This window comes from Drosophila takahashii, chromosome 2R (assembly GCF_030179915.1).
Source record: "Drosophila takahashii strain IR98-3 E-12201 chromosome 2R, DtakHiC1v2, whole genome shotgun sequence".
Taxonomy (NCBI): Eukaryota; Metazoa; Arthropoda; class Insecta; order Diptera; family Drosophilidae; genus Drosophila; species Drosophila takahashii.
Window position 1 is genome coordinate 15,168,072 of NC_091679.1, and position 12,763 is coordinate 15,180,834.

At 41.5% G+C, this 12,763-nt stretch overlaps 2 protein-coding genes across 2 annotated transcripts; both read right to left on the bottom strand.

Annotated features, from left to right (window-relative positions):
* Nucleotides 1-2,741: 2,741 nt before the first annotated feature.
* LOC138912165 (uncharacterized) lies at nucleotides 2,742-4,375 on the bottom strand. The gene is made up of 3 exons (XM_070212027.1): nucleotides 3,818-4,375; nucleotides 3,415-3,730; nucleotides 2,742-3,337 (listed from the first exon to the last, which is right to left on the bottom strand). Exons 1-3 carry the CDS (start codon nucleotides 4,373-4,375, stop codon nucleotides 2,742-2,744), a joined length of 1,470 nt encoding a protein of 489 aa, XP_070068128.1.
* Nucleotides 4,376-5,166: 791 nt separating this feature from the next.
* Nucleotides 5,167-6,939, bottom strand: LOC138912166 (uncharacterized). The gene is made up of 4 exons (XM_070212028.1): nucleotides 6,753-6,939; nucleotides 6,310-6,671; nucleotides 6,221-6,258; nucleotides 5,167-5,644 (listed from the first exon to the last, which is right to left on the bottom strand). The coding sequence occupies exons 1-4, from the start codon at nucleotides 6,937-6,939 to the stop codon at nucleotides 5,167-5,169; spliced, it is 1,065 nt and encodes a 354-aa protein (XP_070068129.1).
* Nucleotides 6,940-12,763: the final 5,824 nt, after the last annotated feature.

The following is a 12,763-nucleotide window of genomic DNA, read 5'->3' on the forward strand; positions in this document are numbered from 1 at the left end:
TTGGGAATTCGTAACGAATCCAAAAATATAGCATCCATCGAGGTAAATTTAAAAAGCACTAAAAATGCTGCACAGTGTAATTGGATTGGAATTATCACACAGATATGCTAAAGCGTTGACAGTGGAGATGCAGTATTAAATTTTAGTATTTTTTATTGTGTGGAGATGAAGTATTAAATTTTAATGTACAATTATTTATGTCATTTATTTAATGTTGGTTGTGGATGTACAATTATTTATGTACATAAATCACTACCTAAATACTTTCATGTGTGCCGGTCCGAAAATGGTAGGCCCAAATAACTGGCGGAACTTAAAGGTGGAGACCCACCGGGAAAGTGAAAAGGTGGTTCTTTGTGTGTTGAAAATCATGTTCCTTTTAGCAGAAAGTGTTGGAAATGCTGTATCTTCTAGCAGGCGACGGTGTAGGGAAAATGTAAATTCCCTTGGAAAACCACATAGAAACCTCATTTGCCCCGGAAGAAATGTAAGGGGTAAATGAGGTTTTGTCCCTTCCGCTTGTATGGAGAAACCTTATGAAAATATGTTATTTTCCAGAGGAATTTTCCCGGTGGGAACTGCTCTTCAGTCAGCTGTTATTGGATGGTAGATTTATAGATTTATAGATATTTTCCAGAGGAATGTTCCCGCTGGGGAGGGCTGGACCTATGTGTGTACAGTGGCTCACAGCTTATTTCAACCAGTCTACACCAAAAACTTTAACAGCCCATAAAAACTAAACAAACCATGTTATCAAAATAATTTGAACGCAGAATACATCTATGAGGATACACATTAGTGTATAATAATTTTATGATTTTTTAAATATTTTACAAATATTTTTTATGAATTAATTACAAAAAAAGCCCAAAAAAAAAGGCCACAGCTTATTTCAACCAGTTAACAAAAAAATCGAATAAATTAACATAGTGGCCAAAACCTATTTTTTTTTTAATTTGGCATGACTACCCTTTTGTTTACCAACAATTTAAAGTTAACTTTATATGGAAACAATGCCTTTTGTTGTTGTTGCCAAGTAAAAACTACTCCCGACCCTTGGAAAGGACTTTTGGCATAGTTTCGTCTAAAAATATTGTGTTTTCTAACATTTTTTCGTTAAGTGGACTTCCAATATTGTTTTGTGGTAATGTTAAGACACATTTAATTCATAATCATTAGCTTTCGACAGCTCTGGATGAGCTGAATCTGCGAAAAAATATGCACTTCCCATGGGTAATTTCTTTAGTTAAATCAAAAATTGATTTATATTTCAAAATCCTTTCAGTTTTTAATTCATTTATCCTTTTGAATGTGAAGATGAACTCAAATCTTAATCGCGGAGTAAAAAAAAAAAATTTTGGAAGGACCTGTTTGACACTTATAGGCCCAAAACAATTAGCGTTCGCCGTGCAACATTTTTAGGGATATAAAATGTAACCGCAATTCTGATTTCATGGGCGGAAAGAACTCATCGAAATAAGCTAAAACCCATTTGGGTTTCTCTGGCTTAGCTCGCTTTTACCTATTATAGCGAGTTAAAGTTTTACATACAAAAATTAATTGTAACGGCCATATCTTGTGAACCGATTAAAATTTCACTATCAAGTCTTCAGTGATTATGTAGCTATGAACCCAAGGAACTAAATTGACAAATGACTCTTGCGAAGACGTACAGCTAGCGCGTTAAAAATCGAAAAATTAGGCAAATTTGTTTTTTAACGCGCTAGGAGCACTATGTGCTAAGTGCGCAAGAGTCATTTGTCAATTTAGTTCCTTGGGTTCATAGCTACATAATCACCGAAGACTTGATAGTGAAATTTTAATCGGTTCACAAGATATGGCCGTTACAAATAAATTTTGTATGTAAAACTTTAACTCGCTATAAAAGGTAAACGCGAGCTAAGCCACAGAAACCAAAATAGGTTTTAGCTTATTTCGATGAGTTCTTTCCGCCCATGAAATCAGAATTGCGGTTACATTTTTCATGTTGCACTGTGAAGTCATCGATTAATCGTTATTGTTTATAAATCAGACGCCAGAGTGTTACTGTTTTCGTTGATTTTTATTTGTCTTTACCGAACTTTTCAATAATGATTATAATCAATCGCGCGATGCCCCGTGGTTGCGTTGGTAGCAAAAGTGCGACTGACTGTAGCTTGGTAGAATAGTACAAGAATAAGCTGAATGATCTCGTAAACACGTTAAAGTTAGAGATGAATGGAAAAGTACTGACCGAGACAATGCATTTGGGCAAAGCTCCTACACGAACATACAAATTAAGCTGCGCTTCATGCGCGTGTGCGTAAAGATAACGAAAGAGATTACAAAGTAAATACAACTAAGAGTACAGGTTGTCTGGTTTCCAAACATACCGGCCCCCTGAACGGTTATTCAGCAAAGGGGCAAAATAGCCAGTTTGGTGATTGGGACTACTCGTTGGGCGGTTTTGATGGTAACAACTCGGACCTTGTCGTCTTGTCCGGCATGCACCTCCAGGATCCGTCCGAGTATCCATTTGGATGGGGGTAGATTTGGTTCCTAAAGTACGACTAGGGTGCCGACCTTCAAAGTGTCTTTCTCCAGTTGCCATTTCGTTCGCTCGTGGAGAGAAGTGAGGTATTCCATATGCCAACGTTTCCAAAACCCTTGGACCATTGCTTGTAGTTGAGTCCATCGTTCCAAGCGGTTGATGGGAACATCGAGGCGGAATGGTTCCGGTATAGCAGTATAGGGAGCGCCAGTCAGGAAATAGGCTGGTGTGAGCGGATCGAGGGTAGTATCCCCGGATGAGCAAAGAGGACGGAGTTAAGTAAGGCTTTAATCTGAATCAACACTGTAGAAAGTTCATCGAAGGTTAGCGCTGTCAATCCCATTATCCGTTTCATATGTAGCTTGATGGACCGAACTCCAGACTCCCATATTCCGCCGAAATGTGGTGCAGAAGGCGGTATGAAGTGATACAAGATTCCTTCGTTGGCGAAATGATTGGATAGATATTCATCCTTGCTGAGCTTCATGGCGAGTAGCCCCATCTCCTCGAGTACTCGTTTGCTGCCATGAAATGTTGTTCCGTTGTCTGAGTAGAATTCAGTCGGCTTAGAGCGGCGAGCAATGAATCGTTGAAACGCTGCGATGAACGCATTGGTTGTTAGATCGGTGACTGCTTCGACGTGGATCGCCTTGTTGTTAGACATACGAATATAGCGAACCATGCCTTTCCGATCCTTGGTGTACGTCCAGTAGATTCCTTGATTGATATTGGGCCGGCATAATCCAAGCCGGTATGTTGAAAGCAGCGGCTGGCCTGAACTCGAGGCATAGGTAGATCTCCCATGATCTGGTTAGTTGTAGCCTTGCGTTGAAGGAAGCAGCGCTTGCATTGGAAAACAATCTTTCGGACAATGTTGCGCGCACCTAAGATCCAGTACTGTTGACGAAGATTTGTGAACGTTGCATCCACCCCTGGGTGTAGGTTCGTCACGTGAGAATGTCGTACAAGTAACTCTGCGATTGGAGAACTCTTTGGAATGAGCAACGGGTGCTTAGCGTTGTAGTTGAGAGTCGATCTCTCGATTCGTCCACCAACTTTGAGTAGTTTCTCATGGTCGAGAAATGGAGAAAACCGGATTAGCGGAGATTTTGCATGGAGCTGGCGTCCGTTTTCTAGCTGTGTATATTCCCTTTGAAAATCATTTCGCTGGATTTGGCGAATGAGTTGGTCCCGTGCTGCCTGCAGTTCCGTTGATGTAAGATAGTCAGAAACAGGCCTGTGGTGCGAACGAAGACAATGAATAAAGCGATAACAATAGCTAGTTACCCGTATGAGACGAGTCCAGGATGAGATCTTGTTGATGAGCAACTCGTCGATACTTTCGTCATGAAAGCTATGTAGAATTGTGGGCTTGGCTGGACGTTCCTCGGCCCTGACCTCCAAATTTGTGTCAGCTCGGAACTTGGTTGTACATAGCGGCCATTCGTATTGTGGCTGGGCCAACCAGGATGGACCCTTCCACCAGAGGTCGTGTTTTAGAAGCTTTGATGGGTGAAGTCCCCGAGATGCGCAGTCGGCAGGATTGTCCTCGGAGCGTACGTGGCTCCAGCAGCTACGTGGGTAGTCGTTCAGAATCTCCGCCGTTCTGTTGCAGTCGTATGTGTTCCAATTCCGTGGTGGTGCGGATAGCCAGTGGAGCACAATCTCCGAATCTGTCCAACAGCTCGTGGTGTTAACAGGAATGGTTAGCGATGATTTGACAATAGTAAGCAACCGCGACAGAAGTAGTGCGGCGTTCAATTCCAGACGTGGAATTGATACTGGTTTAATGGGTGCTACACGGGTTTTTGCCGCTACCAGAGTGATGTGAAACTTGCCATCCATTGCGACCCGACTGTAGACTACTGCACCATACGCGTGCGAGGATGCGTCGGCGAATCCGTGTAGTTGGATTTGTTGAAAGGGAGCAGCAATATATCGAGGCACTTGGCAGTGTGTGAGCGACGGTAAATCCTCTACCAGTGATCTCCAATGGGCATTCAGAGCGTCCGGAATTGGTTGGTCCCAATGTATAACAGCTGTCCAACTCTCTTTAAATATGATCTTGATCAGCACGGTATTGGGCGTTGTCAAGCCGAGTGGGTCGTAGATTTGGAAAGTTGCGACAATTATTTTCGTTTGGTGGGAATAACGTTGAGATCGAACTCGGTTGTTTTGATAAACATGACGTCACGACCTGGATTCCACTGAAGTCCCAGGATCTTAACGTGTGGTCCCATGGGTGAATCCTTACTGAGTTGTACTGAGTCATAACATCGATCCCCTTGTGGCAGTGACTGTAGAAGCTGCCAGCAATTTGAACTCCATTTTCGTAGTTTGAATTTAGCTTTGTCTAATATTCCAATCAGCTCCTGTTTAAGCAGCAAAAGATAGTCAACTGTATCGCATCCAATTGGAATGTCGTCCACATAAGCGTCGTTTGACAAGGCTCGTGATGCGGCCGGGTATTCGAGGCAATGAACGTCAGTTGCTTTAAAACTCGAACGGCCAGAAATGGGGAGGGTGCCAAGCCGTAGGTGACGGTTAGAAGTCGGAAATGAAGAATCGGTTCCTTCTCATTCTTGCGCCACACAATGCGTTGAAAATTGGTGTGAGGCTTGGCAACTTGAATCCCTCTAAACATTTTTTCTATAGACAGCACATAGAACATATCGGTGCTGTCGGAAACGTAGGCAGACTCCGAGCAAGTCCCGTTGGATCGGTGGCCCAACATGAAGTCGATCGTTGAGCGAGATCCCAGAACTGTCCTTTCCAGATCCGTCGAAGACGACCCGACACTTGGTAGTCAGGCTGTCCATCTTGATGACGGCGTGATGTGGTAAATAAACGCTAGTGTCCAGGCTTTCCCCAGCTTGGACTGAGGTCAGCTGTTCCATATGTCCACGCTGCAGGTAGTCATCCAAAAAATCCTCATATTGCTGTTTAAGTTCCGGGTGTCGACGAAACTTCCGCTCTAGTGATACGAGGCGGTTGGTGGCTTGTGGTAAAGTTGATTCGATAGGAGGTGCTCCGCCTTTGAAGGGGTATTCGACAATATAAACACCGTCCTTGGAGCGCTTGTAAGTGCGGGCAAATTGACTCTCTGTGGGATCACTGGAATCCAAGAGAGCTTGCCTAGGTTGCACACTAGGGCGGTCCACATATGTATTGAAATTTATAAGGTCCTACTCTCACCCGCTTATACGGTGCTCATTGTGGTATTCAAGGTATACCAAAAGACAATTTTTAAAAAAATCGTGTTTTAGGTTCTGCGAATTGGTTTCAAAGCTTATCACCCATACGCACTGTTGCCTTTGATCAAAAAGTTTTTCTGATCAAGGTGGCATAGATATCAACAATTCAGTTGATATTTTGCTCTCTTTTTTTTTACCATTTATTCCAACGAAACTCATAATTTGACAAGACAAGAAATGGGAGAGCGATTTTTTTCGACCAAATTCGAACTGTTATACATGTCGTATGAGTATTTTTAAAGCAAACTTTGAAGACGTTTCGCAAGGTCTAAATCTCGAAAATAAATTGTTTTGTTTTTACATACATTTTTTGCATACTGTAATATACCATGTTAAGGGGTGAGAAAAGAATTTCATTTTTTGGACCGCCCTATTGCACACTGTTCATTTCCATGAATGATCGAACCATCCTGTCCAGGTCCGCGTGATGGCTCACGGCCGGAGTGATGTGGTCATCGCAGGCATTGTACGAGCCTGCAAAAATCCAACCAAAAATTGTATTGTGAGCTATAGGGTAGTCCTTACCAAAATATTTTCTTTCTCCGGTATATAGACCCCAGAGTTGATCAGATCCAAGATGACATCTATAGATCCCGGAGTGCAGAACGTAGGGTCTGCTAAGGGAAGCGCTGAGATTTTCTTCCAGGTTGTAGACGAAGTGTCAATAGCTTGCGCTGGAAGCGATGACGTTAGCGAGGGCAGTATGAAGGAGACCATTTCGATGTGGTGATCCGAATGACGAGAGCGCAGCTTAAAGAGTGCGCGTCCGCGTGTGAGGCCAGCGTTGTTGGCAGCCAGACCAAGAATTGAAATCCGTGCATGCGTTCGATGCACGCCAATCCGCTGGACAAATGATTCCGATGCCAAAGTTATTGTGGATCCCGTGTCTAGGAGCATCCGACAAGTTTGTGTATTTCACCAGGCGTCGATTACGTCTGCGAGGATGGTTGGCAAAAGGGTTTGCGAACCTGCAACCGGAATATTTTCCAGGGTATGATGAGTGTAATTGTTCTCTACAGAAGGAACGTTTCCCGACGGTGGATCGTCTTGATGGCGAAGTTGATTGATTGAGGTTAAGGCTCCAGCTCGGGATGTTGATGGCAAATTGCTGTTGTTTACGCTAGGTGGCTCCTGGTAGGTTCCAGTGCCAGACATCTGCGGAGGTATGTATGATGTTTGTGGCGGCAGACCCGGCAGGTGTGTTTTGATGTGCAATTGCCGACCATGTGGGAGGCACTAAGGCAATTGAAACAGAGCTTTCTGTTCCTCAGAAATTCTCGGCGTGTGGCGACGTCCAATGATAAGAATTGATCACACCTGAACAGTGGATGATTCTGCTGGCAAGATAGACACTTGTTTTCCTCGGGTCTCTGATGAGCGTCAACGTGGTGTGTTGTAGCGGCTCGTCGAGCTTGTGGCGCGCGAAGAAGTTGGCAGGCTTCTAAGGTGTCGCAACGTGATGTGAGAAATGTTAGAAACTGGTTGATGGTCACATTTGGACTTTCAGATTCTGCGCACTGGGCCCATGCTTGGCGAGTTTCAGGATCCAATTTTGTCAATAATATAAAAAATTAGCCAAGGATCTCGCTGCTCGCATTGAAGTGCTCTTAATCCACGAATTACCTCGTCTGCGCCGTCAGCCAATTTTCGCACGGCGCCGATGCTGATGGTGGTGGCACTATGTAGAGTTAAGAAACTGTTGAGGAACGATCGCATAATTAGCGACTGTTTGTTATATCGCTTTTCCAACCTGTCCCAGGCTTTACTGTAGTTTTCATTAGTAACGGGAATGTGTTTAACTAATGTGGGCGCCTCGCCGGACAGGTAAGACTTTAAATAGTAAAATCTTTGGCAGTCAGTGAGTCCTGAGTGTGATGCGATAGATGCCATGAACATGTCAGAAAAATGTTTTCAGTCTTCATAATTTCCCGAAAAGGTTGGGAGCTTGATTCGCTCGAACTGGAAGTCCACATGGCTTCTGTGGGACGTGTTGAGGGATTGGTCAGGAACAAGAAGAGTAGTATCAGCGACTTCAGCTTTTAACTCTTCCAGCGTATTACTTAGTACAGCATACGTAGCGTAGTGTTTTTCCTCGTATACATCAAAGTCTTCCTCAGGGTTTTCCAACCCTCTTCAGACTCATAGGCGTACAGCTCCTCTGTGAGCTTTACGAACCGTAAATAGTTTTCCTGTAGTTGAGCCAATCGCGCGACTAGGGTCGGGATTGACTGAATATCTTCCACGAATTTAGTGGCATTGTTATGCGCAAGTGTAATTTGGCTTTTGCAAAAGCTCCGTTGTGGAGTGACACTCCGCATGGCGATTGAGGTTAGGGACGGTTCTATACGACGCAGATATCTATAGGTCACCGTTGAAAAATACTAATTTAATTGAAATGTCCCGAAACAAACGTTTCTGGCTATCTGGCTACTCGAAGGACCAATTTTTTAATGTTTATAAATCAGACGCCAGAGTGTTACTTTTTTCGTTGATTTTTATTTGTCTTCACCGAACTTTTCAATAATGATTAGAATCAATCGCGCGATGCGCCGTGGTTGCGTTGGTAGCAAAAGTGTGACTGACTGTAGCTTGGTAGAATAGTACAAGAATAAGCTGAATGATCTCGTAAACACGTTAAAGTTAGAGGTGAATGGAAAAGTACTGACCGAGACAATGCATTTGGGCAAAGCTCCTACACGTACATACGTGTGTGCGTAAAGATAACGAAAGAGATTACAAAGTAAATACAACTAAGAATACAGGGTGTCTGGTTCCCAAACAGTTATTCAGCACCATTTATTTATAAGTCTTGACGTAACTGTTATTTCAGACTTTTAAAATTAAAGTCAGAAAATAACAGTTATTTTTTGACCGAAAAAATAAAAGTCCTCCGTAATTTTTATTCATGAATTTTAAAATAAAAGTCTAAAAAGACCTGTTATTTTTAGACTGAAACAATAAAAATTCAAGATAACTCTTATGAAAAGATTTATAGTAAAAAAATCATTAAATAACTTTTATTTGGTGATCGAAAATATATAAATATCTTAAATATCTGTTGCTCAATTGGAATTGTACTTATACACATGAATTCTTCAACATAATAAAACCTAGAGGAACCATTAATGACCATGGTAACAATTTTTAAAGTTCTGACCAATACAGCCATTCATAAATTCTTCAACATAATGAGACCGCGAATTCTTCAGACTTAGAGAAACCATAGGCTCTTACATAGTTACCATGGTTATTAATGGTTCCTCTAGGTCTGAAGAATTCGCGGTCTTATTATGTTGAAGAATTCATGTGTATAAGTACAAATTGCAACCTTTAAAATTCCAATTCCAACTGAGCAACAGATATTTAAGACTTATATATTTTCGATCACCAAATAAAAGTTAGTTAATGATTTTTTACTATAAGTTATCTTCACTTTTATTTTTTCAGTCAAAAAATAACAGTTATTTTTAGACTTTTATTTTAAAAGTCATGAATAAAAGTCACGGAGGACTTTTATTTTTTCGGTCAAAAAATAACTGTTATTCTATGACTTTTATTTTAAAAGTCTGAAATAACAGTTACTTCATGACCAATTTCAAAAAAGGTACAAAAATTTAGGTCATTGCGGATCTGAATAGACCGCATTAGATTGGTAATGTGACTTTTTTTCCGATTTTTAGTGGGATCCGAAGTGCATGATTTTTTTGATTAAAAATAAAAAAATAACTGTTATTTTCGGTCCCTGAAAAAAACAGGGTTATGTCAATAACCCCATAACTCCATAACTCCACCCCAGTGTAAATAGACTATAAGATTGTAGATTTGGCTGAGCTTTCGTACGGACTTGTAGGAACGGATTATACGGGCGTGAATATGGACTTGTAATAGGATTTAAATACGATTGAAATAGGATTTAGCCGTTGATATAGGGCAAAAATAGTAGGCCAAAATAACTAGCGAAACTTGAAGGTGCAGAGGGCAGCAAGGGGCAAGCTCGGTCCTCCCCGAGATCAGAAGGGGGATCCGCTTCACCTCGAGACTTATCCGATGGTCAATGGCGTGCCTTATTGGAAGCACAAAACAAAAATTTGCTGGATCTAATTAAGTCCATGCAGACAGAAAAAATGGCGACGCAACCCAGCAACAAAGTGACGCTACCAAAGTTCTGCCCAGACGCTGCAAATGCTGACGCTGCTGCTTGGTGCAAAACTGTCGATATCATCATGGCAGAGAACACTGTGGAAGGTGGCGCCCTTGCTATGACACTAAGTAACTCCCTGGACGGAGGAGCATCTCAGTGGCTGTCGCAAATCTTCTAGACTGGAATAAAGTGGCAAGAATTCCGTGAACTTTTTATTCAACTTTACGAAGGTGTTGAGGCGCCGGCCGCCATTTTGCTAAACATGTTCAGCAGTGTTCCAAAGCCAAGCGAGTGTTTGTCTGTATATGCTAGCAGACAAGTAACGGCACTGCTAGCAAAGTAGAAGAAGTTGAGCAATGAAGAGATTGCGGTTTTGGTAGTGCTGGCTCACGCTGTGCAATTGGACAAACGGCTGCATAACATAACAACACGAAGCGAACTGGAGCAACAACTGCGTGCCTATGCTTTTGGCAAGCACTGTGATTCTCAAACACCAGACCACGCCAGTGGCCCAGACCGGAAGAAGCAGAGATCGCCGTGGCAAGTGAAGTGTCACTTTTGTGAAAAAACCTGGACACAAAATTGCAGACTGTCGAAGCAGGTGACCTGGAGGCGGTAGTGACGTAAAAAGCAACTTGATTCGCAGCAACACCGTACAGAGAAGGGACATGTCAGCCGTGATCTGTTCGCAACCACATGTGCAATGGCCTCATCATCGTCAAGCAAGGGCAACCCGTATGAGAAGAGAGTGGACGTGTGCACCGTCGTCGATCCAAAGGGAATGCTCTACCAACATGGTGAGCCCGTTCCATACTTGTTTGATTCCGGAGCAGAGTGCTCTCTTATAAAAGAGAAATTATCAGATAAGATAGTGGGTAAGAAAGCCAGGATCTTAATGTAACTATACATGCTAACAAATACTCTGTACAAAATTATTTTAAACCATCGATTGTGTCGATAGTGCCATCGATAGTGGCTCGATAGTAAAGCACAACAAAAAAATGTTGTTTAAGCAAATATAATAAAATTATGCTTTATTTTAACTAAGTTACAATTTAGAAATAAAAGAATGAAACGAATACAATAAAGTTTGCTTTATTTCAGCCAAGAGTTGCGATTTAAAAACAAGAGAATGTTAATCTTTTTTCTTTGAGCAGGGCTCGCCTCTCCGATATTATTTGGCCCGCCTTGCTTAATCTTCTTTTATTTTTAAAATATTTTTGTGACCTCTTTGTGGCTTGTTTGGCAACTCTCCAAAGTCAGCTGTTCGAACTTAGTTGGGTGTGCCTTAATTTCTCTACGAAGCGTGTCAAAAGTTTAATAAATTTTTCTTTACCAAATATCGCTCATTTTTTTCGGTTGAATTATGGAAAATAGTCGTCAAGGTTGGTATAATATTGCTTAGAGGACTTAAATTGAAAATGCTCTTGCTTCGTGGTGTATTTAATTGTTTTATTGAACCCTGTTTTATGTAGAAGTTAACCTTTAAATATTTGTGTTTCGTGGAGCGTACGCGGGATTACAAAAAGTGCAAATGTGGTAATATGTTTAATTGTATATAATATAAAATGGAGTTAATAAGTTTTGAGCATACTTCCGCCATTCCGTAATATTTAAAAAGATTCGGAGCATCTCGACATTAAAAGGGGCGAACTGCTGGAAGTCAGTTCCCTTATCAAAAGATGCAATTCTGCTTTTGGAGCCACCCCCTGTTGAAGACGATATTGATCACCCAAATTTCGAGTTCGAACCAAATTTTAATTTTAAATTAAACACAGACGATTAGTGAAAATATCGTGTTATATCGTAAATTTATTTTATATGTGTGATAGGAGTAGCTGACTGGGAGTGGTCAAAATCAAAAGAGCAAAAGCCGAAATTTTACAATGGTCTCAATATTATGTACAATAAAATTGAGATTCGTATCGTTAAAGTAACCTTCGCGGGCGGGTGCTGTTCATTTAAGCGCGGTCAAAATCTAAAAATAATGAACACCGAAATTTCACTATAGTCTCACTACTATGTAAAAAAAATTGAAATCCATACCTTTAAAATTGGAGGTTATGTCAAAAAAAAGGCAATTTATCCCAATGTGGAATGTAAGAAGCGCACTATCGATGCCACCATCGATAGTAGATGGGCCACTATCGAAGGTGTCTGCTGCCATCGATGGCGGCTCGATAGTGCCAAACCATCGATAGTGGCGATAGTGCCATCGATAGTTCTCCACCTCTACCTCTGATTGCAGATCAAATTAATAGATTGCGTGACAGCAAGTATTTCACAAGTCTTTTACCAGATACCCATACACCCAGACTCAATTGAACGCACTGCATTCGTCACGACAGATGGCCAATACGAGTTCATAGCCATGCCGTTTGGTTTAAAAAACGCATCATCAGTGTTTCAGCGAGCCATCATGAGAGCCTTGGGTGAAGTGGCTTATTCCTATGCAATTGTTTATATCGACGAAGTCCTTATTGTCGCTAAAACAAATGAGGAAGCTTTCTCTAGACTCAAGGACGTATTGCAAAGACTATCAAGTGCTAGATTTTCCTACAACATAAACAAGTGTTCTTTCTTACAGCCTAGTGTAGAATATCGAGTATTACTATAAAAGAGTAAATGTCGATTTGCGTCATGTTCCCCCAGCCCAAACCATAAGACCTAAAATTCTGGAAAAAATCTAAGGACTCCCAGGACTCTCGAAAAATTCAAAATTGGTTGATTAAAACATCAACAAGTTTTCAACCAAACAAGTTGATAGTTTTTTTAAGCTTTGTTTGTGGAAATCTTCAAAGGCCCAGAAGATGATCCGACTTCCGGTTGGGGCACTTA